At 40.8% G+C, this 26,399-nt stretch overlaps 1 protein-coding gene across 10 annotated transcripts in view; it reads right to left on the reverse strand.

The window, feature by feature from the left end:
- CADPS2 (calcium dependent secretion activator 2) overlaps window positions 1-26,345 on the reverse strand; it is a 307,032-nt gene extending 280,687 nt beyond the window's left edge. For all 10 annotated transcript variants that reach the window (XM_071803366.1, XM_065836490.2, XM_065836480.2 and 7 more), the window contains exon 1: window positions 25,910-26,345. In XM_071803366.1, the coding sequence (XP_071659467.1) occupies window positions 25,910-26,233 (324 nt within the window). In that variant the 5' untranslated portion in view covers window positions 26,234-26,345. The remainder of the gene's footprint in view (window positions 1-25,909) is intronic.
- Between the last annotated feature and the right edge of the window lie 54 nt (window positions 26,346-26,399).

Here is a 26,399-nt window from a genome sequence, read left to right on the forward strand (position 1 = left end):
CGATCTTTCCTGATATTAGAATTCATTATAATCTGCACGTCTGTTCCTCTGAACGAAACACTGATTCCCCAAGGTATCGCCTCTGATGTGTAAGAAGTCGAAGCTCGCAGGGAAGCAAAGCATTCTCATAAAGGCATTATGTCTTCCTTTGAAACAGAACTTGAAACTTGCAAGTTTAATTTTCAAAAGCCCACATCCCAAGAAAGTTTGCTTTTAAAAACTGCAAAAAGGAGGTAGAGCTTCTGTCCTTATTTTAAAGGCAAACATACAAAAGCATGTTGTGAAGCAACAGGAGCTGTAGCATGAAAATATTATAAGAGGTTTCAGAGGGAGCAACCTACCTTGAAAGGATTTTCTCTCAGGAGAATGACTGAAAATAAGATTAATACACTTGAGAAAGCAGAATGCAAACAAATAATATAAAGAATAAGATTCTGTTTTTCAAAAGAATAAATTAGCATAGGTAGAACAAGCAGTATCATCTCTTAAAATCTGACTTTGTAAAGTTATAAACCGGACAGACTAATACCTAGTGCCAAAGCTAAAACAGCAGCACTGTGGTAGCACCTTCTCTACAGACACAAGACTTTAAGAACTATCTTTTCTAGGACCACTCGACCCAGCAGGAGAGGGGAGGTGGAAGAAAGGGAACTCATCATGAAAGATTACTTCTTCCTTGAAAACAGGGTTTCTAAAGCCCAAAAAACAGGAACAGGCAGGCAACCAGCACTGAATAAGCAAACAACAGAAAACAAAGACATAATTTCCCCCCCCAAAAAAAAATTTAAAAAAAAAAAGAGCAGCAATAAATTCAATAAAGTTTAATATAATTTGACATCACATTAAAAATACAACTGCTCTTTTCTTCAAATACAGCAGAGCAAGTTGCAAGAGGTATATAAAAGGTACGGGGAAAAATACTAATTGAGACAGATAATTATCAACATCAAACATAAGACAAGCTACAAAAAAACCCCATACCTCTTAATCAAATAAACATACTTTCCAATTCTATTATATCTATTATAGGAAAGGGTGTGCAGCTGACAGAATACTCGTCTTTATTAGTTGATTGTACTGGAATAAAATTGTCTTGACTTCAGTTAGCACAGTATGCCTTCACACTCGAGGCCTAACGGTATTTCATGACGCTGGAGCATCCCAGTCCAACAGCTGAGAAGTGCTTGTCTACAGCAGCACATGATAGCAACACTGATGTATGTGTGGAAACCAAGATTCAGGGCAATGAAGATGGTGAAGGGCGTGGAGCATCTCCCTTATGAGGAAAGGCTGAGGGAGCTGGGGCTCTTTAGCTTGGAGAAGAGGAGACTGAGGGGTGACCTCATTAATGTTTACAGATATATAAAGGGTGAGTGTCATGACGATGGAGCCAGGCTCTTCTCAGTGACAACCAACGATAGGACAAGGGGTAATGGGTTCAAAATGGAACACAAAAGGTTCCACTTAAATTTGAGAAGAAACTTCTTCTCAGTAAGGGTAACAGAACACTGGAACAGGCTGCCCAGGGAGGTTGTGAAGTCTCTTATTCTGGAGGCATCCAAGACCTGCCTGGACACCTTCCTGTGTAACCTCATCTAGGTGTTCCTGCTCTAGCAGGGGGATTGGACTGGATGATCTTTCGAGGTCCCTTCCAATCTCTAACATTCTGTGATTCTGTGATAGAGATTCATCTTCACAGGGAAGTTCTTGAACTCTCATTAGATCAGAAACTTTTAAATCCCACCACCTGGACAAAATTAAATGGAGTAGCTTCATCCTGGTGCTTGTCCCAGTAAATATGAGGACATCATTTTGGGAAGTGATGTTTGCTTTCTTAAGAGAAAGCAGAGGTTTCTCAGGGCCTCCCTCCTTCAATCCCCTTTACAAGCAAGCAAAATTACGTTGTGTGAGTCCTAATCACTTCGGATTTTATGAATTCTGGTCCTGAAGAAGAGATTTCATGAAAAACACAAGGTAAAAATGCAGCACATCAGGAAAATGAACACAATACCCAAATTCAACTCTAGATAGATTTTATACTGGAAATAGTTTGGGAACACTTAGGGATGTAGGATGTATTTCCTTATGACAGAGTAACATGGATATTCCTTATCACAACTTTGGTTGCAGTCATCACACCCCAGCTTAGGACTTCCCACTAGGCAGAGACTCCCATATCTGTGTCCCACCTACATTGCCTACAGCTTAGTATGGGAAATTCTCCTCTAGACCTATGTAGTATTTTTTCCCCCATGATAGTGGTCAAATCCCTGAACAGATACCCAAAGACATCACAGTCATCATCCTTGGAGGTGTCAAAATTCCTCCAGATGCTCAGTGGAGATCTTACCAATGCAGCCAACGTAACCAAGTGACAAAGTCACCTCACTCTCTAGAAGAGGCCTTACAAATCACCCAAATGACCTAATAAGTGAACTGATGCGCACTAGCCTCTGCTGACCAGATCAACACTGATTAAACGGGATGCCCAAATTTATGGAACTTACCAAATCTACTTCCCTCCCAAGCTTTTCTTCTTGTGTGACAGACTGATCTCTCCAGTCAAATAAAAACATTACAACTACGTAACTCATTTCTGAATTGTTGGTTACATCCATGACAATATCTGCCACTTCAACATTAGAGCACTTGAGAAGCAATAAAGCCTCTTCATCTATCAAGTGAGAGAAATAATCATACTATATGGACGATTTTGTAATTCACAATAATTAGGTATATTCGCTGCAAATTTTCCATTTTTTTATTTGTAAAATATATGAAGGGTGGTTGCAGTATATAGTAGCATAAGGAACACAGATTCATTCATAGCATGAAGTACACAAATATTGTATAGTTATTAGAAAGTCTGACACAAAACTCTACATCTCTCAGTTTCTATCTTGATGCAGCATCACACGTTAGAAAATACCCTGGAAGTGGCGCATTTTATTACCCAAAATACCAGATGTTTCATCACAAGACAGCAGCATGCTCCCAACATCCACAATATTCTACAACTTGTAGAAAACCCACACTTAAGGGAGTAACACTTATGGACCAATGCCTTTCACTTCAGAAAATACATTCTGTGTAAGCAAAAAATTAGAGTATTCCATAATTTTCATTAATTTCATTTCATTAATTATTTGATCATAAACAGTATCAAACGAACAAAAAATAAGGAAAAGAAACCAAGATTCTATGAGCCTTCTGTAAATATCACCTCATCTTTTGACAAGGGAATTTTTCCCCAGTATTTGATCTCCATCTCTGCTAATTTTCAGAGCTATGGAAATAATGCATATCCAGCCTCAACTCCTAACCTCTAAAAACCAGATGCAGGACTTTCAGGCATATTTATCAACACCATATTGCTCCTATGAACAACTGCTGCAAAAGAATCTAAACAAAAAAATTATCAACAACTAAGTTACTTATATACAATGAAGTCCCAGAATCACGTCAAACAATAAATTCACACTCTCATGAGCCATCTGGTTTAAAGCCAAGTATTTTTCTCCTCCACCCAGAAATCTTGTATAAACATAAGAATAGTACCTTACTGTTCTTTCAAGAGGAACACACCTAGCAAAAATCAACAATTACCACTAAGCCAGCTCCATGAACACATTTTATGAGGATGAATTTGCAGACTGTTCATTTCTGACAGTAGTCAGAAAGAAAACCTGCTTCTGAAAGAAATTTTAAAAAAAGAAAGAAATTTTAGGATCTGGTCATGGGCTGCTATTGCCGCACACCTAATTTTCACTGCAGCATTTACCATTTACAGTGGTATGGGTTCATGTAAACAACACTGAAATCCTTTCATTACTTCCAGGTGATCCCACTGCTCCTATGTCACAGGCCAATTTGTAATTGCTCTGCTGTATATTAGCTCAATATTCATTATAAAGTAAAATAATGACAGATTTGTCTCAGACAACTGATGTGTGATAGCAGTGTTAAGATTATCTAGGTCTTTCAGATGCTTGTCCCTTCTCTAATATTTTTTTTATCTTCACAGTCATACACTGTAGGCTGCTGTCCACCAACAGTTTTGTAATTCCTATTAATTTGACTAAATGACTATCCTCAAACCAGAAGAGAGAAAAGAAAAAAAAAAAAAAAAAGATAGGTTTTTTGTGTTATCTTTAATCATGTCTGACATTCAGAGACACTGTTGCCAAAACAGATAAAACCAATTAAATTCATTTCTTGAAAAAAACATAGATTTATAGGAAACACTGTATTTTCAAAACTAAACGCACAATGAGTTCTAAACAATTATGCCAAAGAAATGACAGTTTTCCTTCAATAACCTTCCTGCAGTCTTCTCCTAAATCAAGACATTCAAGCAAGGGTGTCCATCCCTACCAGTAAGGGAGAATCCAGATTGCCTCCCCCAGAACAAATTATTTGCCCTTTCACCTGCCTGTCCTTACGCCAGGTATTGACTCCTCTGCCAACCCTCACTTCCTCATCCCATCACCCAGAGCAGGAAATCTCCAGGCTCTGTTTGCACCCCTGGAGCTTTCCCCCAAGCCACCCACTGGAGCGGGACAGAAGAACTGGAGCCTTCGGGCTCTCGGGGGCTTTCTTGCCCGTAAGGCTGTCAGACTAGCAGCTTCACCAACCTTCTAGCAAAGGACAACTGAACATCTAGACAAAACTGAGGCACCTCCACCCTCCCCCTTTCCTGATGACGTTACTCCTCTCTTGCACTGACAGTTAAGAAAGTATATTCCATACATCTTCCCTAAAACAGAGACAACTAATGTATGATCATTTGCACATGCCTCTAAAATTTCTTATTCTGGTGATTATTGGGGACCATGCAGAAACTCAGATGCCAGCCATTTTACAGTTTCTGCCTGTTGTCCTCATACATTCAGTTCATAGGTACCTTTTACAAAATCTCACAGTACTAGTTAAAATTCAAAATTTTCTTATTTCCTCCAACCATAACACTTAAGGGGACAAAAGCATTTCCAAGTTGTTATAGACTACTCCAGATTAGCCCAGTACTCCACCTGTGACAAAGGCTAGCACCAGGTTTTCCAGAGCAAGGCACAAGTTCCTCATGATTTGCCTTGAAATAAAAATTTCATCCTGTAATAAACAGAGTTAAGCTTAGACCTTGAACCATAAAGTTGCTCAGAGCAACAGGCAGGAAAGATCCTTCCAGTGTCCAAATAATAACATGTTTCTCACCAAGGTGCATTGATGAGAACAAACTGCATGGGCAAAAAGCCTTCAAAATGTGTCAATCAAAGGAACAAAGCTCAGAAACTGTCTGATACACTAATACTGCTGCAAAAATATTAATGAATAAATGAAAACACCACGACATAAGAGTGATAAGAGATCCTCCTCTTGTAGGATTTGTTTAGTTTGGATTTTTTTGTTGCAAAGACAAATTAACCAAAGTTTTAGTCAGCAACTGCAGCAGGTTACTTGCTGCCAGATTTGCTATTCCTCAATGACAGCAAGCACATCTGAGAAGACTTCTCTCCTGGAAACTAATTATCAAAATTATAATATTCTGATTAAATTATCTCAATTATTTCCTTAAAAATCAGGAGTGAGGACAGGAGTTCAGTGCTGTAAAGCGTATCATGAAACATCTGCAGCTGTGTCTCATAATCCCACTGAGTTTCAAGACAGCTGTTGTAAAGAAATGGAAGACAAGGGACAGACAAATTTTCACCAGAAGTGCTCCCCACTTCCAACAGTAGGTCTTTAAAATACCACTTCCAGAGAGAAGCAAACCAATGAAATAAAGGGGAATGGGGAAATCTCTCAGTCTAGAAACAAACCCAGAAATGGAGACCCAACAGCAGACTAGAGACAGTGATAAACTAGCAAGTTTAGAGTACCATAGCAGTTCATGCTCGTATTTACTCATTTTAATACCATGGCTGGCTCTGTAGCCATACCATGTTATGTTCCTCTGAACAACCAGGAGGAGCTGACGTTTGATGTTTGCACACTGATAAAGACAGTAACCTGGGGGACAGACACACAACACTATTTAGCGATTTTTCAGATCTGCATAGATTAGGGAAAAGCATGCAATTATATTGTATTTTTAATTCTGTGATTTAAATACTTGATTTTTGCTTAAAGGAAATGGCCAAGAACATTTTCTCTCTGACTGATGCTGGAAAACCTATTCAAGAATGAGGCATTTAAATTAAAATGTTCAAGTTTACCAACTCTTTATTTTTCCTTATTGCCTTATCATTGCAGAGCGGTATGATTTTTCTCAAACTCTACCACTTAAAAAGCTTAAGGAACAATTTCAGAAATGTTTATTTCAAAGTGTTGCATAATGTCATTATTAGCATTTTATTTCAAATCATGACTCATGGATATTCATTCTGAAAAGCTATAAAATAAAAGCACTAGGAAGCATGCAGTGAGAGACCAAAGCAATAATGAAAACAAGAATGGAAATCAATAAAGAGAAAAAGAACTAGAGCAATGGGATCTGGACCATATCACAGACCATAATTCACTGGTGACTGACTTCGACTGAATGCTAACAACTGAATGCTGGCAGGAACACATTTGATCAAAACCTACCTGACACAGCACAGAGCTCAAAAGGCAAATCAAGCAGGTCTCTCTGAAGCTACTGTAATTAGAGCTTAGCAGTGTGACCATTTTCTGTTCCCTTCTTAAAGAGGAAAAAAAAAAAAGGAAAAAAGAAAAGAAGGAAATAGTCTTGGAGCTATTATTCTCTGTAAATGCTTAGTTACAACTTCACAATATATTCACAGAGCATCTACTTGTCCAAAATCCCACTGAAATGAAGAGAAGTGTGCTTGCTCACATTCCCTAAAGGCCAGGATCTAAGCAGGGCGTTGCAGGCATAGGAATGTGAAGAGGTTAAGCAATTCCAGGACAGCACATATATTTAATAACATGAAGGCAGAGGAGATAACATCAGATGTTTGAAAGCAACAATGGGAGGAAGTCGGGTGAAAGACTCCCAGCCTTCCCCACTGACAGCAACTGCGCTCAAAGACAAGAGTGACAAAAACGGGCCAACAGGGAAATTACCACAGTAGATGGAAAGCTGTGAAGTCCAGACACAAGGGAGAATAAAGACACATTCAAACATGGACCACTGCAGGTCTGCGTTTATAGAGCAGTCCCTCCAGGTGAAAGGGAGAACCACCAGGGAGCCCAGGGATCACAACAAAGCAGGAACATAAAAGCAGGAAAGACAAAATCTCAAACAGGAAGGTTAGTATGCTTCAGTGCCCAGTGACCATGTCCTGTTCATCTCCAATCTGTGGCCAAGAGAAAGTAACCAACTGCTCTCCCTCTGGGTGTGTGACAGTGTCCTTCTTTCCACCATATGAAACATGATGGAAAGCCACAGCTTTCTCATCCTGACAGCTTAGGACCCATTTTAATCTAATGAGAATCCACTGATCAGCCACAGTTTACCTTCAGGGTTTATTTCATCCTCAGGTCTTTCATTAAGTTCACACAGAAGTAGAAACCTTACCTTACCTTGAAATAAACTCACCACCAAGTTCTTTGCAGGTGGTTTTACAAGTAGTTGAGGAGACAGCTGAACTGTAGCTTTCTGCTCATGACTGGAGCAGTAAACTATAGGATGAACATTCAGTGTCTCCAGCCAGGTGTCTTTTTAAACCTCTGACAAGTTAACTCAAGTCAGGTACCCAGTCAACCCATCAGTGTTTGAAGTGGTGCCAGTGGCTTACTCAAACCAGTAGGAGTGGAAAGCTGACATATTTTTCCTCCCCACAACACTGCGTAATCTAGAGGTTGGGTTTTCATATGCTGTTTTTTATAATATCCACTTGCTTTAAAGCGGAGTTTCCTAACAGTAACAATTCAGTTTGGGAAAAATGAAATTGGACTAATCTCATCACATCCAATTACTAAATCCCTTTCCCTCTCAGATCACCAGGATGGATTGAGCCATGGAAGCACAGGCCTTTCTCATTTAAGTCAGGAGTAAACTCTTATCTTTTATTCCACAAAAGCTGCTTAAGAAGATTTCAGCACACACTGTGCTGGTAATTTATGTATCTAACCAAAAGCAATAGAATAGCATTCCTGATCTCCATCACTCGCACTGTCACAGAAAAAAAATGGCACAGTGATTACGAACACGCCAGAGGACCAGAGCTGACACTCTTGCATAGCTATTGCACGGTGACTCGGGGAGGGAGGGCAGGGGTGTGTCTGCTATTCTTGAGATGCAATTTCCTTTCCAAACATCAGATAAAAATCAACTTTCAGTATTTCTATTACTTGCAGAGTGATGGCAGAGGGCCAATAACTTAGCTATCCCCATGTTTTGCGCAGAGGGCATAGCAATGAAGGCCTGAAGCACACAGAAAGCAGAGCATTCAGGGGGAGAGACTGAATTCATTCCTTCATCCAGCTCCCAGTTCTGCACTCTTTTACTGAGATTACCAAGTTAATTTGACAGGATGCCTCTTTTCCACTTTCTAAAGCTTTTCTTCCCTCTGGTGCAAAGGACCAGACAACACAATCCTGAACCAAAAGAAAAGACACACATGCTGTTCTGTAAACTCCAGTATAGTTGAGGAGTGTGGGAAGTGGAAGAGAGTTCTGGTAAATGAGGTTTGCTAAACTTTGTGCATGTAAACCTCACAGGAACAAGAACCTGAGTTTCCAAGCAATTAACTCGGTCCCTCGCATAAGTACGAGCACTGTTCCCAAGAAACACAAAAATAATGACTGACCTTCTTCGTACCAGTTTTTCCAAAAATTATAATTACTTAGAAGTGCTGAGTAGGAGTAAGCTAGACAGGTCAAGACTCCTTGCAACCTTTCAGTGTTGGGAAATGCCTGAATTATAGCAATACAGGTAGGATAAAAGATGAGGTAGACCCAGAAGCCACATATTGTTGTGCTCTATTCAACCACAAAGTTGTAGTGTCAAAGGAAGCTGGGAAGGAAGCACAAACCTGTCTTTTGTTGCACAGAAAACCAATGTATATACATGTCAGTGGGTTTGAAAACAAAAACATAGGCTCAATTATGCTGGATAATATTTTGGAAGGGTGAATTAAGTCCAAATGTTGCAGTACAATTGCACCATTATATATGTTGTCTGCTATGAGCATTCAAGCCATATGCAAAAGTACAGTAAAAATTCACAAGTCTAGTGACTTTCTGTAGAGAAATCAGCATGTGCTGACCATTTAACCTCCCACGGTCAACAAAATCTTGATCCAACAGATGTTTGTTAAACTCTGCTCTGCAGCGTGCCAAACGTGGCCAGGGCAGAATGCCAGGGACAGCCTTTTTCGAAGCTTATTGGACGACCTGAAACTCAGGACTTTTGATAGCAGTTGAGCTAAAAACGAATTAAAACGAAGGCACACAGCAATGCTGCAACCAAATGCATACGAACTGTGCCACTGAGCAGACTTTGTTCTTTATTACTGCGGCACTTCATTATTTTTGAGAGCTTGCCGATACGCATGGTTATTGAACAACGAATCCAGTCTCAGCAGTTTGTATTTTGTCAGAAATATCTTTTTAGCCTGGAAACTAAGAAGCGATAATTTATTCTCTAGGTCAAGGAATAAAGAGGAGTTCAGCAGTTCAGTCATCTACTGAAGAGTTGAGAGACTTGAATGAGGCAGCATGAAAGCTTTTTAGAAGAGTATGAAGGTTGTCCAGCATCATCCAAAGAACTCTCCTTCCCGAAGGAGGGCAGCTGGTCTCTATATTCAGAGGAACACAGACTCCTCAGGAGAAACATAGAACACTAAGGTTAGAATCAGAGCAACAAGGCAATGTCTGACCCAGAATGGGAAGGATCAGTCACACAAAGTCACAGATTTGCCGGAATTATTTATAACATGATAAAATCTAGTAATCCATTTGCTTTTTATCCTTGCTTTCTGGCTAAAATAATGCTGTAGATCTTATCTAGACAACAGTTAAGCAGCTGAGATACTGCCACAAAAGAGAAAAAAAAAATCCATAAAAACGTGAGGTTAAGTGTTAAAGGAGAAATGGCAGCCCTCTGGAAATGTAGCTGCAAAGTCCTGGAGGGCTGTACCTGCAAATTAAACATGAATGCAATATTTCCACACTTGTTATGACAGAGAGAACAGGAACATGACATTGTAATCTTCTGATTTTGAAAACTGATGTTGAAGTTCCAGGCTGGGATGCAGTAGAACACAGAGAGGATCAGAAAATCATACTGGAAACACAGCCAGCATGGGAGCTGCTGTAACAGAAATGGGGTGAAATGCAGCATCCCACACTTCAGGTCAGGACTCACAAGAACTTCTGCAAGATTTTCAGTCTCCTTGGCTGCTCTGAGCTGAGGGCTCAGATGCCTTCGTGCACCCCAGGCACTGTGCTAATGTGAAAGGCAACATGAGAAGGAGGGTGCATTAATTCCAGCTGTAAAACATACGGAGAGAGGCCATTAGGATAATCAGAGAAGGAGACAGACCACAGCCTGAGGGATGGTTCAGAGCCTGGATTGTTTTGTATACCAGAACAAGACACCATCCTCTATTAAATCCTTCAGGAAGGAAAAGCTGCTATTTTAACTGAAGTTGACAGAACTGCAAGTGGGTATAAAACAAACTGCAAATGCATTCAGTCAGGAAACAGAAGTCTCACAACTATTAGAGTAATGAAAAACAGTGGGGATGCCTACTAACTGAAGTTTTACCAGTTCATAGAAGAGATAACAGGTCTCTTTTCTGCACACAAGACTGTGTCAACCCAGGAGGTCCCTTCCCATTTGGTGTAAAAGTACACCACAAAGTAATTTGTTCCTGTGTTTAAGACATTCATCTGTTTTGCAATAATCTGGCAAAATAAGCTTTCCATCCCACAGCAAAGCAATAATTTCATTCAGCCGTGATATACGTCAGGGTGCTTATTAGGTACACCTGAGGCACAACAGTTTTGTTAGTCTAGCTTACTACACGTTCTGTCAAAAGCAAAGCATTTAATAAACAAGTATCACCAAAAGCACAAATACAGAAGCAGAGCTGTTTGGCAATGGAGGTGTTATTCCCTGTTACTACTCTTTGATTCTGAAAGAATGTTCTGAACTGGAAGGCAGATAAAATACCCGTTTTGACATGAAACCTACAGATATCATATGTGTGCCACCTTTCAGAAAAAGCCCTTCCTTTGTTGCACTAAGTTGTATGCACACAATTTGCAAACACAGACACAGAACTGCTTAGAAGCTACTGCGTCAGAAATGGTGTCCCTAACTCTGCCTATCTCAAAGCATCCACAAGTTTATAATTCCTCTTAAAAAAAAGAATATCTCCTGCATTAAATATCATCCCTTCTTTAAAACTGTATTAGTTTAATCCATTCTGATCTTTCTCACTCTTCTGCACTGATTGCACAAATTTGTTTACTTGTTATAGAAAAATAATCAAACTATCTCAATGTTTTATTTGGCTTAAAATTATTACGTTTAAAATTAGCAAGTCACTTAAAATAATTTTGAGACAGTTCACAATTTTGATAATACTCTCTTTTTTTTTTTTTACTTATTCATATAAATGCCTGCAGTGAATAAATATTACTTGATACCTACCTTAAATACACAAATGCACATACTGTTCTAGGATGGCTTCAGTCCATTGACAATACAGTCTAGTTTCTCACTCTGAATCCTTCACCCTTTATGAAAGAAAAGGTTAGAGGCTACCTACCTTCTGATGCTATTATGCAATTCTGCCCATTTTCAAGGCTCTCCAGCATTATAGATTGAAATGGATTTGCCTCTCTGGTCATCTGTATTGCTCAGAGCTCCAACATCTCACACCTCTTCACTCAGTCTCTCAGTCTACATATATCACTCCAACGCATTACCCCATTTATCTTATTAGCACCGAGGCAGCGTGATTCTGATCACTGATACTAAAAAGCTGTTCCACTCTAACCACATCAGTATTACAAAAAAAACAATTGGCCAACTTCTATTTTCTCCAAAGAGTGGCCTATGACAGCTGGGCTAGCTGCTCTGTAGTCTCACTCAAGTCAGAGTGAGAAAAATATAAGAGCTATCTGCACAGTTGTGCAGTGCAGGGGGGTAAGGATTTTTTTATTTTATTTTTTTTTAACCACACAATCAGGACAGGATTTGTTGGGGTTTTTTTGATTGTTGTTTTGTGGTTTTTTGGTTTTGTTTGTTTGTTTCCTGTTGGAACTAATTATTTTTCCACTGTGGGCAAAAAAATATTAATTGAATCAAATTAGGAAAACAAATTATCCTTCACACTGAGCACATATATGCTATGTTTCAATCCAGAGCAACTTTCTGCAGCCAAGGTATAAATCCATCGTCAAAACTAATCAGATATTTAATTCTTACACCTGTAAGACTTAAAGAGCAGAAACAGAAACATAGAAATTCAGCATACTGTATTCAATAGGGCACACTCTGAGCTAGCTTTAAGGAATCAGATCAATTCTGAAAGCTCAATATTAATTTAAAAAAACCCTCTACTGTTAACAGAAGCCATAGGAACATGAAGTTTAGGAGTTTCTTTTTACATGAAGTAACTACCAAACTGAGTCAAGGTAGAAATATAGATCTCAGGTGTTGGGTTTGGTTTTTTTTGTTCGTAAATGACAATTTACATTTTCTATAACAACAAACAGAAAAAGATGTTTCTGAAAAAGTGGTATTAAATGACTTGTATTCAGTATATTACATTCAGTATATTATCTCTTTAAAACAAGTTAGATCATAACATGCTATGGAGCACTCATTCTACTACCCTCATATCAGTACCTAGAGCTTTTTTCCCTGCCCCTCTCGTGCATACACATGCACACACTTTCTCCCTTTTCTATATAACCATACATATGGATATTTTTCACATTATACACACAGACACACTCTCCCTCCTTTTACATATAACCCTACAGATACGCATTTTCCACGTCCCATAGGGCATTTGGCAGACCCGCGGTGCAATGGGAATTGGGAACTCACCCCCAGCAGGAGGACCCTCCACCTCAGTCAGCTGCACTTCAAGTGTATGGGGCTTGATTGTTTCCCCTTTTGCAGTATACAAATCCATTCAGAGTTACAACGCACAGCTTCAGGGGACCAAAGAGATACTGATCAATTTACTGAAACCCAGAACAAGTAAATGACACTATGGAGGATGTGGATATTTCAGTTCAGTTCAGTTCTGTGAACACGAAACCCCACATAAACGAGGGCTCACTAGAATGATCACAGATTGATTGGCAATAATTAAATCTAACACCTGTCTGGATGGACATCACATGGCAGCCAGTTGGTCTCACAGCCTGATTATTTAAAGGCACACATGTCCCTCCTGGCTGCCTCCACGCACACCCCAGCACTTTGGGGAACCTCCAGCCTCCTACCTCAGCCCCTGGCAGATACTTAGAACCTGCAAAGGAAATTATACCTAGAGTTCGATGCTTCCAAGCATTTGTAGCTGCATTATTCCACATCTACGTTTCTGTAAACATGTTGAAGTAACTAAGGACCAGGGCTATTTAAAACATTTTGAGCTTATAAGTGAAGGAGTGCCCAATTACAAATGACTGAGTACCCAATACCCAAACAGGGGCCTGGATAAAACCTGACACGTTATTACCCCTTTTAAAGAACTGCATGGGATTAAAAAAAAAAAAATAAAAAAAAATCATTAATCCGGCTAAATTTTTTTTTTGCAAGGAAGATAAATCTTTAAACTTTCTGGTTTTGTTCTGTCAGACATAATTTTCAGATTGCTGTTTTTTCAAGAACCTACAAAAGAGAAATCACAGTCCATTTGGTGGCAAATATACTTGACAGCCAACAGTTGCCACACATAGAACACATGCTGCATATCAACACAAAGAGGATGCTACCAAAGGCCCTCTCTAAGCATTAATGACCACATTCAACTGATTGAGCAGCAGACTAGACAACTCTGTAAACAAAATACAGTATGTCAGCATATTTCATAAGCAGGGCCTATTGAAGTCATACCTTAAGAAAAAAATGAAGAGAGCATTTGACATTAAAATGAAAATACTATTCCTATTCTACCTGTTATTCTACCCCCCTTAATCCCTACCTCAGCACTAGAAAGTATAAGCACAGTGAGGGTCTTGCAAATCAGTCCAGGTCTATCTTGTGGGATTAGATTCAATGGATGTCTTAGGGTGCCACAATATTTTCCAAGGGCACTCTACTTGCTGTCTGAAGATACTCTTGAAAATGATTTCTCAGTCATTAATTATGCATTCTATTTCTTATAAACAGTTCTTTTAATTAGTATCCCAGGCAGCTTTGCTGAGGATCCCACACTTTCAGTAATTAGGGGCAGTTTGTTGCCCCTAATTAACTTCAGACATAGCGAGACTCTATTACTTTGTTACTTCAGCTGTTTTTCTGTTTGCATTGCATATTCTGTCTTGCTTTACCGGCTCAGAAAGGAGACTGCCCTATTGAGCTATTTATTTCATTTAGGTTCCATCTCTCTTTCTTGATCCTGTGTCAGTTGCTGTATTTTAAATCTCTACGACTCTCTCTGAAGTCACGTCTACACTGGCAAGCAGCGTGACACCAGAAAAGTGCATCTGCACAGCGAAGCAGGTCATGCTGAGGACCTAACACCCATTTCAGGAGGTTTTACCTCAGTCAGGTTGCACAGACTTAAGGTGCTCCCCGAATGTACCTTCTGGTTCAGCTTTGCCCTGACACAGTCATCTTCACACAGTCCACAGTCCACAGTCCCACTCTGCAGGGGGACAAGGAGGGTAACTTTACAGCACACTCCTGAGCTAGGCTAAATGGGTGATGCAGATGCTGATGTTGTCTGTGATTAAGTGTTACCTTTGGGGATGGCCTTACTTCTAAAATGTGTCTCAATTATCTCAGCAGATCATGCTTCTGCAGCTACTGGACAGTAGCCATGACCACGGCACATCAACCCAACACCATCAGGCACGGATTAGCAAAACACCGCAGTCAGGCTTAGAAATCGATTTTTATACTATGGGAAGAACTCTGCCAGGCTGTACAGACTCCTTCCCTTGTGTGCTGCTCTGCATAATTAAGTGCATTTGTAAAAGATACAGCTTGTAATACAGCAAGAGGGTCAAGTACGGAGGCTTTAGCCAGTTTAGTGATTTTATCACACCTCTGTGACCTCTTGAAGCCCATTCCAGACTGAGTTCATACTAACAACTGTAGTTAGCAAATTAATGTGTTAATAATCTATTGGTGTTTAAATATGCAGGATACATAAAACAGCTAGAGGTTTAGTGGAAATCTGAGTAATTTTGTTGCCGTTTTAAATAAATAATACTTCTCATTCTCACATGATGCTTTTCATCTACAGGCAGAAAGTTGTATTTAAAGTAGCAGAAAGACTGATGTAATCCAGTTGCTGCAATGCAGCTTTGAGGAAGAGCCAAGCAACGACCACCAATAATACCTAGCCCTGTTCACAGTGTACCCCTGTCCTTCCTCGCGATTTAGAAAGTGAAGAGGTCTTAAAAATTCCCCATCTCAGTCTGTGGGAGGTGAGGGCAAAGAGGGGACAAACAACTCTTGCTCTCACTGTAACAGCAGTTCAATAAGGTACCAACCACCCTACACACGGGGTGTTCAAGTGAGAGGCATGAAAAAATATGCACATGCTCTGATACTTGTGGGTGACTCATCCACTGATCAAGAGATCACCTTTAGATTACATGGCTAAGAATGACATTCTTTATTTCCTTTTCAGCAACACATGAGCAAAATATGTCTGTCTAACCACGGGCTGCCAGATCTCATAATTCTCAGATTACCTAGTAAAACAGAGGTTTATATGCACAAAACTTAGCTAGTCATTTTCTAACATTTCTTATCACAGTAAAAGGCCTGGAAGCATTAAGTAAGGATACCTAAAAATTGGATGACAGTTAAAGACAACTTTAAAAGTTGGCCTTCAAAATCTTAAGTGATGCTTCTAAAGTAACTGAATTTGGTAGCCAAAGTATGCTGAAAAGAACCCAAAACCATATAAATGAGATTGACAGAGTTTGTATCACAGAATATGGACAAGCTCAAGAAGTAGGCCCACGCAAACCTCATGAGGTTCAAAAAGGCCAAGAGCAAGGTCCTGCCCCTGGGTCAGGGCAACCCCTGGCATCCATACAGGCTGAGGGATGAAGGGATTGACAGCAGCCTTATAGAGAAGAACTTGGGGGTACTGGTGGATGAAAGACTGGACATGAGCTGGCAATGTGCATTTGCAGCCCAAAAAGCCAATCGTATTTCAGGCTGCATCAAAAGGAGCGTGGCCAGCATGTCGAGGGAGGTGATTCTGCCCCTCTACTCTGCTCTGGTGAGACCCCACCTTCAGTCCTACATCCAGCTCTGGGGCCCTCAGTACAGGAAAGATATGGACCTCTTGGAGAGGGTACAGAGGAGGCCACCAAGATGATCAGAGGGATGGAACACCTCTCTTGTGAAGGACAGGCTGAGAGAGTTGGGGTTGTTCAGCCTGGAAAGGAGAAGGCTGTGGGGAGACCTTATTGCTGCCTTTCAATACTTAAAAGGGGTCTGTAAGAAGGATGGGAACAAACTTTTTAGAAGGGCATGTTACAACAGCACAAGGGGTAATGGTTTTAAACCAAAGGAGGGCAGATTCAGGCTAGATATGAGGAAGAAATTTTTTTTACAGTGAGGGTGGTGAAATACTGGCACAGGTTGCCCAGAGAGGTGGTTGATGCCCCACTCCTGGAAACATTCAAGGCCAGGCTGTACGGGGCTCTGAGCAACCTGATCTAGTCCCTGCTCATTGCAGGGGGGTTGGACTAGATGACCTTTGAAGGTCCTTTCCAACCCAAACTATTCTATGATTTGAACTAAAATGTTTCTAATTACTTTATAACCAAGTACTACTATTTGTTGTTCTTTAATCCCCACTGGTAAGAGACTGAAAAATCCTCTGCCACTAATGACACTGTAGGAAGGAAGAGTCAGAGGGGAACTGATTGTTAAGATGAATAAATATCATATCTATACCAAACAACCACTTCTTTATTTATTTTCTTTGCTTATGCTCCATACATAAGGAGATAAAAAAAAAAAAGACTGGCCAATATTAATATTTTAACACTAATGCATATTTGATGTATTAAACATTTGGAATGGTGAAACATTCGTAGAAAGCTTTTGAACAAGAAACAGACACCAGTACCTTGCTACGAGGCCTCAGAATATATAATTTAGAAATAAATGAAGGAACGTATAAGCAATAGGCTCAAACTAGGGATGCTCACCAGCAAGATAAATATTTGGCGCAGACTGCCTAGAGGTGGATTTTTTTTTTTTTTAAGAAAACTCATGAATTCACCATAAGAAACACCTAAACACATAAAACAACTGCAACCTTCTGCAGAAAACAAGCTGGGACCATGAAAACACTGTTTTCTCCAATGCACTATAGCCTACCACTCTGATTTTCATGGACTCCAACTTCTCAGCACAAAGTTTCTCACCAGCTCTTTTGCCCTTGCTATTCTGTATTACGCTGACATGGATATTGAGACTATTCACTTTTTCCCAGCTTAATCCTTATCTCTTTCTCCTAGCAAAATATATTTCTTGCAAACTCTTATCCCCAAGATATCCCTCCTTCATTTCTGTTCCATACTGGAAAGCATAACTGTCACGTCCAGTGGATTTCTCTGCTACAAATCTATGCCTCTTACCTTTGCCATTGTCCTTGCTGAACAGTTCCTCTACTCCAAAATTAATTCAGTTCCATGTACTTTCTCAATACCTTCAACTCAATCCATGAAACTCTCCATCACTGATTTCCATTTCTCCCCTAATCTTTGTAGATGTGCATCATCTCTTCGGAGATCTCATTTATACACTATCTGAGCTTTGCCCTTTCTTCAGTGTCCTTGTCTGTGGCCCAAACAGGTCTACTCGAAGCACTATCCTACTGATTTTTTTTGTATGTCTACACTATCACTCAAACTATCCCTCCAGCACTCATTAAACAGAAGCTGCCGGCCTCTATTTCCAAAACCCCACAGCCAATACAATTGAACATGAATGAATAATTAATGCGTGAGAGAAAAATGGAAACTGGAGAAAAAAATCTTGTACGACCACATTCTCTTCTTCTAATTTTTCTTCACCAGGTCATGTAGTTAAAGAAGTACTCACTGTTGCTCTGTTCATTCTTCACAATGCTGTTAATTAATGCTTTTCCTCTTCCTGACAGGAAAAACAGTCAAGAACATTCTTAAACTTATGCATACAAGTAATCACGCTTGAAGAGAAGCATATGCTTTATCTCTTCACTGCAAAATAAATAAAACCAGAAATAAATTCTTTTGGGCAAGTACCATCAACTTCTAGAGAATTTTAAACAAAAAAAATGAAAAGCCTTCAACACTTATGGTTGTGAAAATAACCTTTGAAACGCAAACCTAAGCTGATGCAGCCTGGTACCCACATGCAAACACTCTGTCTCTCCTGCTGCTCAGAGTTTCCCCCACACAGCAACAAACTGAAAACTGCCTTTTCACAGCTGCTATTCTGAAACCTGTGGGAATCAGCTGCACCACACCAGAACTGGGCTGATTTCAATTCGATGCCAGCACTTGTAGGCAGAAGTGGGCACTGGAGACAGGCACTAGGCAAAGGGAGCAGGGGTTCAGCAGATGCTGTTCCTCTCCCTGCCTGCCCTCCTGAACGGCAACAACTAGAAACCAAGGAGAGGGTTGAGCACCACACTGGCACGTGCCACAGCCATCAGCAGGCTGCAAGAGGAGTAAGTGGGAAAGAAATATAGGAGGCATCTTTGCAGCCACTGTGCCAAAAGACATATTTACATATATATATATATATGAAAGGAGACTTAAAGATTAAAAAGTTCAAAAACATATGAGGCTGACAGCCAGTTCAAACAGAGTAATATATTAACTGGGGCTCAGTACAACTCAATATAGGACGAGAGTCAAGGCACGAAGACTAGCACCCCAACACACATCCCTCAATTAGCAGAGGAGATCCGAGCACTTTCCTAAGAGAAGATGTGTCATCCCGTCTTCTCACACAGACACCTCTTGGGTTGATAAATGGGAAGCAAGTTTTGTCCCTGAGCTATTAGCTTTCCAGCTCTAGCAAGCATACAAATAAAAGGGAAGCAGCAGGAGAGAGGGATGTGTTAAGCTGGCAAAGTAGGAGACATATACACACAAAAAAGAAACAAGGATAACAAAAAAGTATAACACAAATACAGAGGTACATTAAAAAAGTAAAATAATATATACCAAAAGCAGCTTCAGGATGATATTCACCAATATTAAAAGGAAATGGTACGAAGCCAGAAAGAGAAAAAAGAAGTCCATAAGCAGCATGCTAATGGAGAGTGGTTGGTTAATAGCGCCCACAAACATGAACTGGTGACAACAGGTAAGCATGGGGGAAATGGTAAATTTGCTTTGATAGAAATCATTCAGTGAATACTCAGCTAGCAACCACTGAGTATCTTCTGCTCCGGCAATATTCTACAGATAAAGATAATACATGGTAATGAATATTCTTATATACTGCTCCTCTCCAGATACAGGGAAAGGAGTATGGTTCAGAGGGCAAAATAATATTTTCACCAGCCTGTTCTTCCATGGCAGCAATGAATATGTTTCTCAGATGATGTCAGAGAAAGTTATAAGGATGAGATGAGCTGATGTGGTATTTCTGCTTCACTGTCACCAATTACCAACAGTTCAGGTACACAAAATAAAATGTGAGAATAACAACTGCCTGCAAAGAGTGAGAAATGCAAGGCAGCCCAGCCAGCCCCTGTACCATTCCTGCAGAGATGGCAACAGTCAACTGATCCTTCAAACTCCCTTCCTGTTAGCTCCCTCGTAGAAAAACTAATCAGTGGTCTTCCTCAAGCCCTGTACATGGAGGATGAGCCAACACAGTTAACACACTTGTCAAACAGTGTGGGTGACAGAAAGAAATAAATGACCTGAGGTCACTCATTCAGAAAAAATTCAAAATTGTCCCCTCAAATAATATTAAAGAATAATTACATTTCAAACACAAGTTTGGGTAAAATAGGCAGGGAAAACAAAACAAGCAAGCAAAAGAAGGGCATGATGAATTTTTCCACATAGTAAACTGAGTTTGCTGACTGTCCCTACATGTCCGCTTCATTAAACTGCTAAAGCTTCATTTTCCCAGCACGTTGCCCAGTTTTTGGCCAAGCCACAACAATCAATGCTGAGCTGGCAAGGCAACAGAACAATTTAAGATAAAAGTCTGATGGATTGTCATTTCTAAAGTGGCATTGGTAACTAGAAGGTTCTGCTCCTCTCATCACCCTCCAGTATTTTTTCAGCTATGGTTGACTCAATTGCCCATTGTGAGCAACTCTCCTACTTCAGACAAGAACAACTTCTTCCCCAGAGCAAGTTCTGACTGTGGTAAAAAGGTCTGTTTGCCAGTTACTTTGTCTCAACACGTACAGAGCTGTGTAGGCCAGCATCTTAATGGGCTTTGACAGGATTTACCAAAATACTCTATACTAACTTGACTATAACAAAATTCAAATGCCTTACAGCATCATGACAAGGGGTTTTTAAGGTGTTTGTGATGGGGAAAAACAAAGAGGCAAATGAAGCTGATTTAAAATTACTTTCTGAAACACTTCACAAAAAATTTGAAATTAGTAAAGGAAACATTGATGATACAAATGAAAGCATCTTCCTAGAAAGCTCTTTAGTAGAATTTTGACCAGAAGGCCAAGCTTTATAGTTTCCTCTGAAATGTGTCTAGAGTTTCTGGCAAGAACGGCTTTTCATGTACTCTCCTTGCTATATTAGCACTGAGGCTCAGAAGCCAAGAGACAGTTTTTCTTTCCCAGAACACGCTCAGTCAATCAATGAGCAGACACAAACACCAGCTCAAAAGCAAGGAAAAGTGGGGCTTTGGGCAGGAGAAATAAAGATATTAAGAATAAAACGGTGATCCAGAGAATGAAGCCTATCCCTGTAACCAAACCTTTCCTGATAAAGTTACATGTATCATTACAAACTTCTCCTTTAGAGGTGAAGTCCAAGAAATTGGAAAGAATAAAGTCAAGGAGTTCAGGTGAAAATTAGCTTCTGGATAGTACCACTCTTACTTTTGAGTATTATGACTTCTAAACAGACAGCTCAATTACTTCTGTTCCTTATCACCTATGAAAGCAAGACTTGAATTATCAACTTTGATGTACTCAGCCTTACGTGCCTTAGGAAATCTCATTCAGCATACAAGTGTTAACTTCTCCCCAGTCTTGAGTTTCTACTGCACGACCACTTGATTACTAGAGTAGATTTTAAAACATTGAGGAAGAAAAACACAGGAAGAACACCTTTTTTGTTAATTACTTGTAGCACTTCTCTGTCCCTTCCTTCCTCAGGAACTTGAACTCTGATTCATCTTCCAGTTTCAGAACCCACCTTTGGCACACGCTCCCTGAGTAAAACCGAGTATGTACATACAAGTGTAAAACTGATCAGTATGTACCACAGTTAGCAGGGTCATCACCTAATCACTGACCCTGCATATGTTCATGTACACTACTCTCCCGTGATGGAAAACAGTCACACTGGGAATGCATTTCTTTTCACTGCCTAAATCCCGTTCTGAGGACAAATTCAGTCTACTGGTTTGAGATTCAGTTTGGCTGGGATGGGACAGAAGAAGGAATAGGAATGACATTAGCTAACTGGTCTGTTCTTGACTTTTGCTTGACTAAAAAGGAAGAGGAGTGGAGTGGCAGAAAAGAAAGTGGCTGAAATAGTTCCAGAAGATTTGCTTGGAAAAAAAAAAAGAAGGGGGGAACTACAAAAAAGTGACAGTCTCTTTAAACCAGGGACAGAAAAACCTTGCTTGATAAAGGCATGGCATGTAATGCATGGAAAATACATGACCAAATGTCTATAAATTTCTATTGAAAATATGTAACTAAGTACATATTAGTTCTTCTCTGTAGAACGAACTAACTCCATCTTCATCAGGATCTGGTACCCCACCTTAAAAAAATCAGGCCATGCTTCAGTTCCACATCTCCAATATTAGCTTATTCTTCCTTCTCCACCACAAATCTACCAATAACCAAAGTAAGACAGGGTATAAGAGGAACTCACCAACTAACTCCGAACAATTAAAAAAGAGTATTTCCACTGCATATCCTATAGAGTAAAAAAAAAAAAAAAAAAAAGAAGAAGAAGAAGAAAAGAAATAAATGCAGCCAGATTATAAAAGTATGTGTTTCCGAAAAGTCTAGGCTAAATTACATTGAATTTGACATTAAAAATTTAGCAGACGTGGTGGGCTCTGGTGAATTATGATAGGTTTGTTTTTTTTTTTTTAAGTTTGCTTGCTTTATTTTTTTTTTAATTAACCTTATCTATCATAATAGAGCCAAGCTAATTTTACTTAGTGAGAAGAAAGAAGGATGAGAAAGGACAACAAAGGAGTGAAACACTGCCTGCATTTAAAATTCTTTATGTTAATTAGTATAACTCTAGTCCATTAAGTATGCATGTTTCAATATACTGTATAGAACATTTTAATCTGATACTGAAGCAAGAACATAAGAAGCCAGCCATATTGTAAACCATTTCCTTACTGATATTACAATGCAATTGAGGATATTTGATACGTGAATTCCATCTCATTCCCTTACTGGATAATATGTTCCACATTAAAAAAGAAGCACACTGCATTCTGCAATATTTGCTCAGCAATATGCCAAATGAACTGGCAGAAAGAACAAATTATTTCTGCTCTCAAGCAGGGTGGATACTATTCTTAGGTTATTAGAAAGACTGCTGGTGCAAAAGCATTACGAAGAGCGTACAACGAGAGCCAGGCAGACTGGGCTGGGAGCTGGAACCACAGTGCATCGTCAGTTCTGGTTTGAAACCATAGCCTGGATCACCACTTATCACTGATGATGGAGAGGGCATGCGGTTGTTAACAGCTCCAGTTAAATAACACAGGTAGGGAATCTCAGTCCAGATTGCAATAGACAGACAGCTGCATAACACAAGTCAGATGTGAAGTAAAAGCACAAGACATTAAGGGACAGTTCACGTCTGTATCATATTTTGGCAATGTGCTGGTTTTGGCTGGGACAGAGTTAATTTTCTTCACAGTAGCTAGTAGAGGGCTATGTTTTAGCTCTGTGCTGAAAACGGTGTTGATAATAGAGAGATGTTTTTGTTACTGCTGAGCAGTGCTTACACAGAGTCAAGGTCTTTTCTGCTTCTCCTGCCACCCCACCAGTGAGTGGGCAAGGGGTGCACAAGGAGTTGGGAGGTGACACAGCTGGGACAGGACAGTTGACCCCAACTGACCAAAGGGACATTCCATACCATATGATGTCATGCTCAACATATAGAGCTGGGGGAAGAAGGAAGAGGGGATGTTCAGAATCATGGTGTTTGTCTTCCCAAGTTACCATTACTTGTGATGGAGCCCTGCTGTGCTGGAGATGGCTGAACACCTGCCTGCCAATGGGAAGCAGTGAATGAATCCCTTGTTTTGCTTTGCTTGCATGCATGGCTTTTGCTTACCTATTAAAATGTCTTTATCTCAACCCACGAGTTTTCTCACTTTCACTCTTGTGGTTCTCTTCTCCATCCCACTGTGGGAGCAGTGAGCAAGTGGCTGGGTGGTGCTTAGTTGCCAGCTGGATTGAACCATGACAAGCAGTGAGAAAATTCATTCAGGAAATAAGAAAGACTTTTACCCTATGGAATATGAGTTCAACTACCACACATCCAAAACTGTCTTACTACAGGACACAGTGTGAGACAGGTGGTTGTACTCTTATTCCTAAGGCTGACATGGGGCCACCGTGCAGCACAAAGTGCAAACATCAAAGCACAAAAGCAGGCTCCTTCATGCACTGCTCAGTGATCCTCAACTATTACAGCAGGTTTCCCGAACTCTCAAAACTCAGGAGCAGTTCTTCTACCCTATATTCAGTAATCCATTGGGTAATATATAAAAATTGTGAAATAAGAAGAAGGATGTTTATGTGCATTTCACTACTCCTACAGAGAAGTGCAACTCCCAGAAAGATTTATTTTTGTATTATCTCTTATTTAAAAACAATAGTTCCTGACCAGCAAAAGACAATTCAACCTTGTTCTGCAGCTAAATTCCTAAAGATGACAGAAAATTTCTTTCTGCATATAGCAGTTAAACCAAACATCAGAGTTCATTTAACATTTAATTCTAGGTATCAAGTCAATTCTGTCAATCAATCTGTTCATTGCTCATATGCTAAATCTACAACTGCTGTATTTCTGTATTTGCTGCACATCAGCAATCTCTCTTCATATATCTTATTAATAAAAATAATACTGTAGTTATTTATAACACACAGTTCCTATACTTAGAAACTGAATCAGTGAGAACTTCTAAATCCTCAGTATCTCCTGCAGTTGATGGCCACAAGTTGTGACTTAGAAGGTGATTAGGAAAATTTCATCAAGAAGAGGGCAATGCAGCACTGGAGCAGGTCACACAGATGGGCTGCAGGTTCTCACCTCTGGAGGCTATTGAGCCTCCTGCTTGTACCTAGACTAGTATCAACACTAATCAGGTCAGCTTTGGCTTCGTCCTGTGGGAGGTCACAGTTAGATGACCTCCAAATGTCCCTTCAAAACATAATGTCTATGATAAATCTCTTTTGGGGTGGGGAGTCCTCACTGGGATGGTGAAAAATCTCATTTTGCCAGATTTTCTTTAACTGCCTGCTTACAAGGTGTCTTTATACAGGCTTCGCAGCTTAAATACCTAACACTTAATAAAAACAAAGCGTTCTTACAGAAATAATCTTATTAGTATCACCACATTAACTTGTCAGAGAACTCACTAAGCACAAATTACCTATAGCAGGCATAATCCGGACACCCCAAAACATTCAGTAGGGGATTTTACAAACTCTTAGATATACAGAACTACCAGGACCATAAAAAGCCAAGTCGAACTGAATTCTTTCCCCCTGGAAAGCAATGTGGAAGGTTGTTTGTTTATTTTTGTTTGGATTTGGGTTTATTTGTTTTATAGATCTGAAAGCAATAATAAAAATAAAATTTTCTAAGACCAAACATTTCAAGAACAGAGTTTTTAAGTGGTTATCTGGAAATGCAGCACCTTGTTTCAAAACATTAAGTATTCTACCTATTCAAAACTAACAGAGAAGAAGCATTCTTACAGCATAAAAACCTACCACATGCCTGTCAATTCTCAAGAGCTTGTCTCTGATGTACAAGAAATCATTCATTCACTGGAAGGTCTTTCTCATCACAAACACACGTGAATTGTTTCTCTATACAGAAAGATTGCACTTAAAATTAACGGGGAAAAAAAAAAAAAGTTTTCTCGTTCATCCCTGAATTATGGGTTAATTTACTCGAGTTGGGCACAGTCAGAACACGATTTGCAGGAGGCACCTCTGGAACGTGGAACTCCATCGGTCACACAACGTCGTGAAGCCGAAACCTCTTCCACTGCAAACCGGCCCCGCCGCCCGCTCTCTGCGCTCTTATTTCCTTCTCACGGCCACTTTAAGCTCAGCTCTAAAAACTTAAAAGACTTCGACCCTGTTGACTGATGGATTTCTAGGTAAACGTGCTAGTTTGGAGAAGCTTCCCAACACCCTGCTCTGACACCGTCTGCGGGACGGCGGCGGCTCCCCCCGCCCTGCCCCGCCCGCCTCAACCTGTTGCGGGCCAGAGCGCAGCACTTGCCGGCGGGCGGGCACGGAGTGGCCCGCGGGGGCCAGGACCGGCGGGGCAGAGCTGGAGCGCGGGGGGGGGAGGGCGGGGCGCTCACCTTTTGCTGCCGGCGGGCCATGTCCGTGGGCTGCTTGGCATTGAACGGGTGCGCGATGCACCTCGCAATGAACACGTAGAGCTGCAGCCGGAGCCGCTTCTCCCGCTCCTCTCGCTGCAGGCGTTCCTGCTCCTCCCGGCCCTCGCTCAGCACCGAGGGGCTGGGGCTGGCCGCCCGAGCTGCGCCGGCCTCCCTGCCCCGCGGGTCCCGGGGCGGCGGCGGCAGCGAGCGCGGAGAGCCGCCTCCTGCCGCCACCAGCACGTCCCGCCGCTCCTCTTCCAGCAGCTCATCGGACTCCTCTTCGCTGGAGGAAGGGTCCAGCATCGCGCTCGGCGGGCGGCCGCGCCCGCAGCCGGGCGCGGAGCGAGACGGGGAGCGGCGCGCACCTTTCCGGACACGTCGAGTTTACACACAGACTGTTTCCGACCGGCGGCGGCCGCCGGGCGGGAGCGGAGGGGCGGGGAGGGGAGGCGGGGTTTGGGAAGGGGGT

Source organism: Patagioenas fasciata, chromosome 1, assembly GCF_037038585.1.
Source record: "Patagioenas fasciata isolate bPatFas1 chromosome 1, bPatFas1.hap1, whole genome shotgun sequence".
In the NCBI taxonomy this organism is placed as follows: Eukaryota; Metazoa; Chordata; class Aves; order Columbiformes; family Columbidae; genus Patagioenas; species Patagioenas fasciata.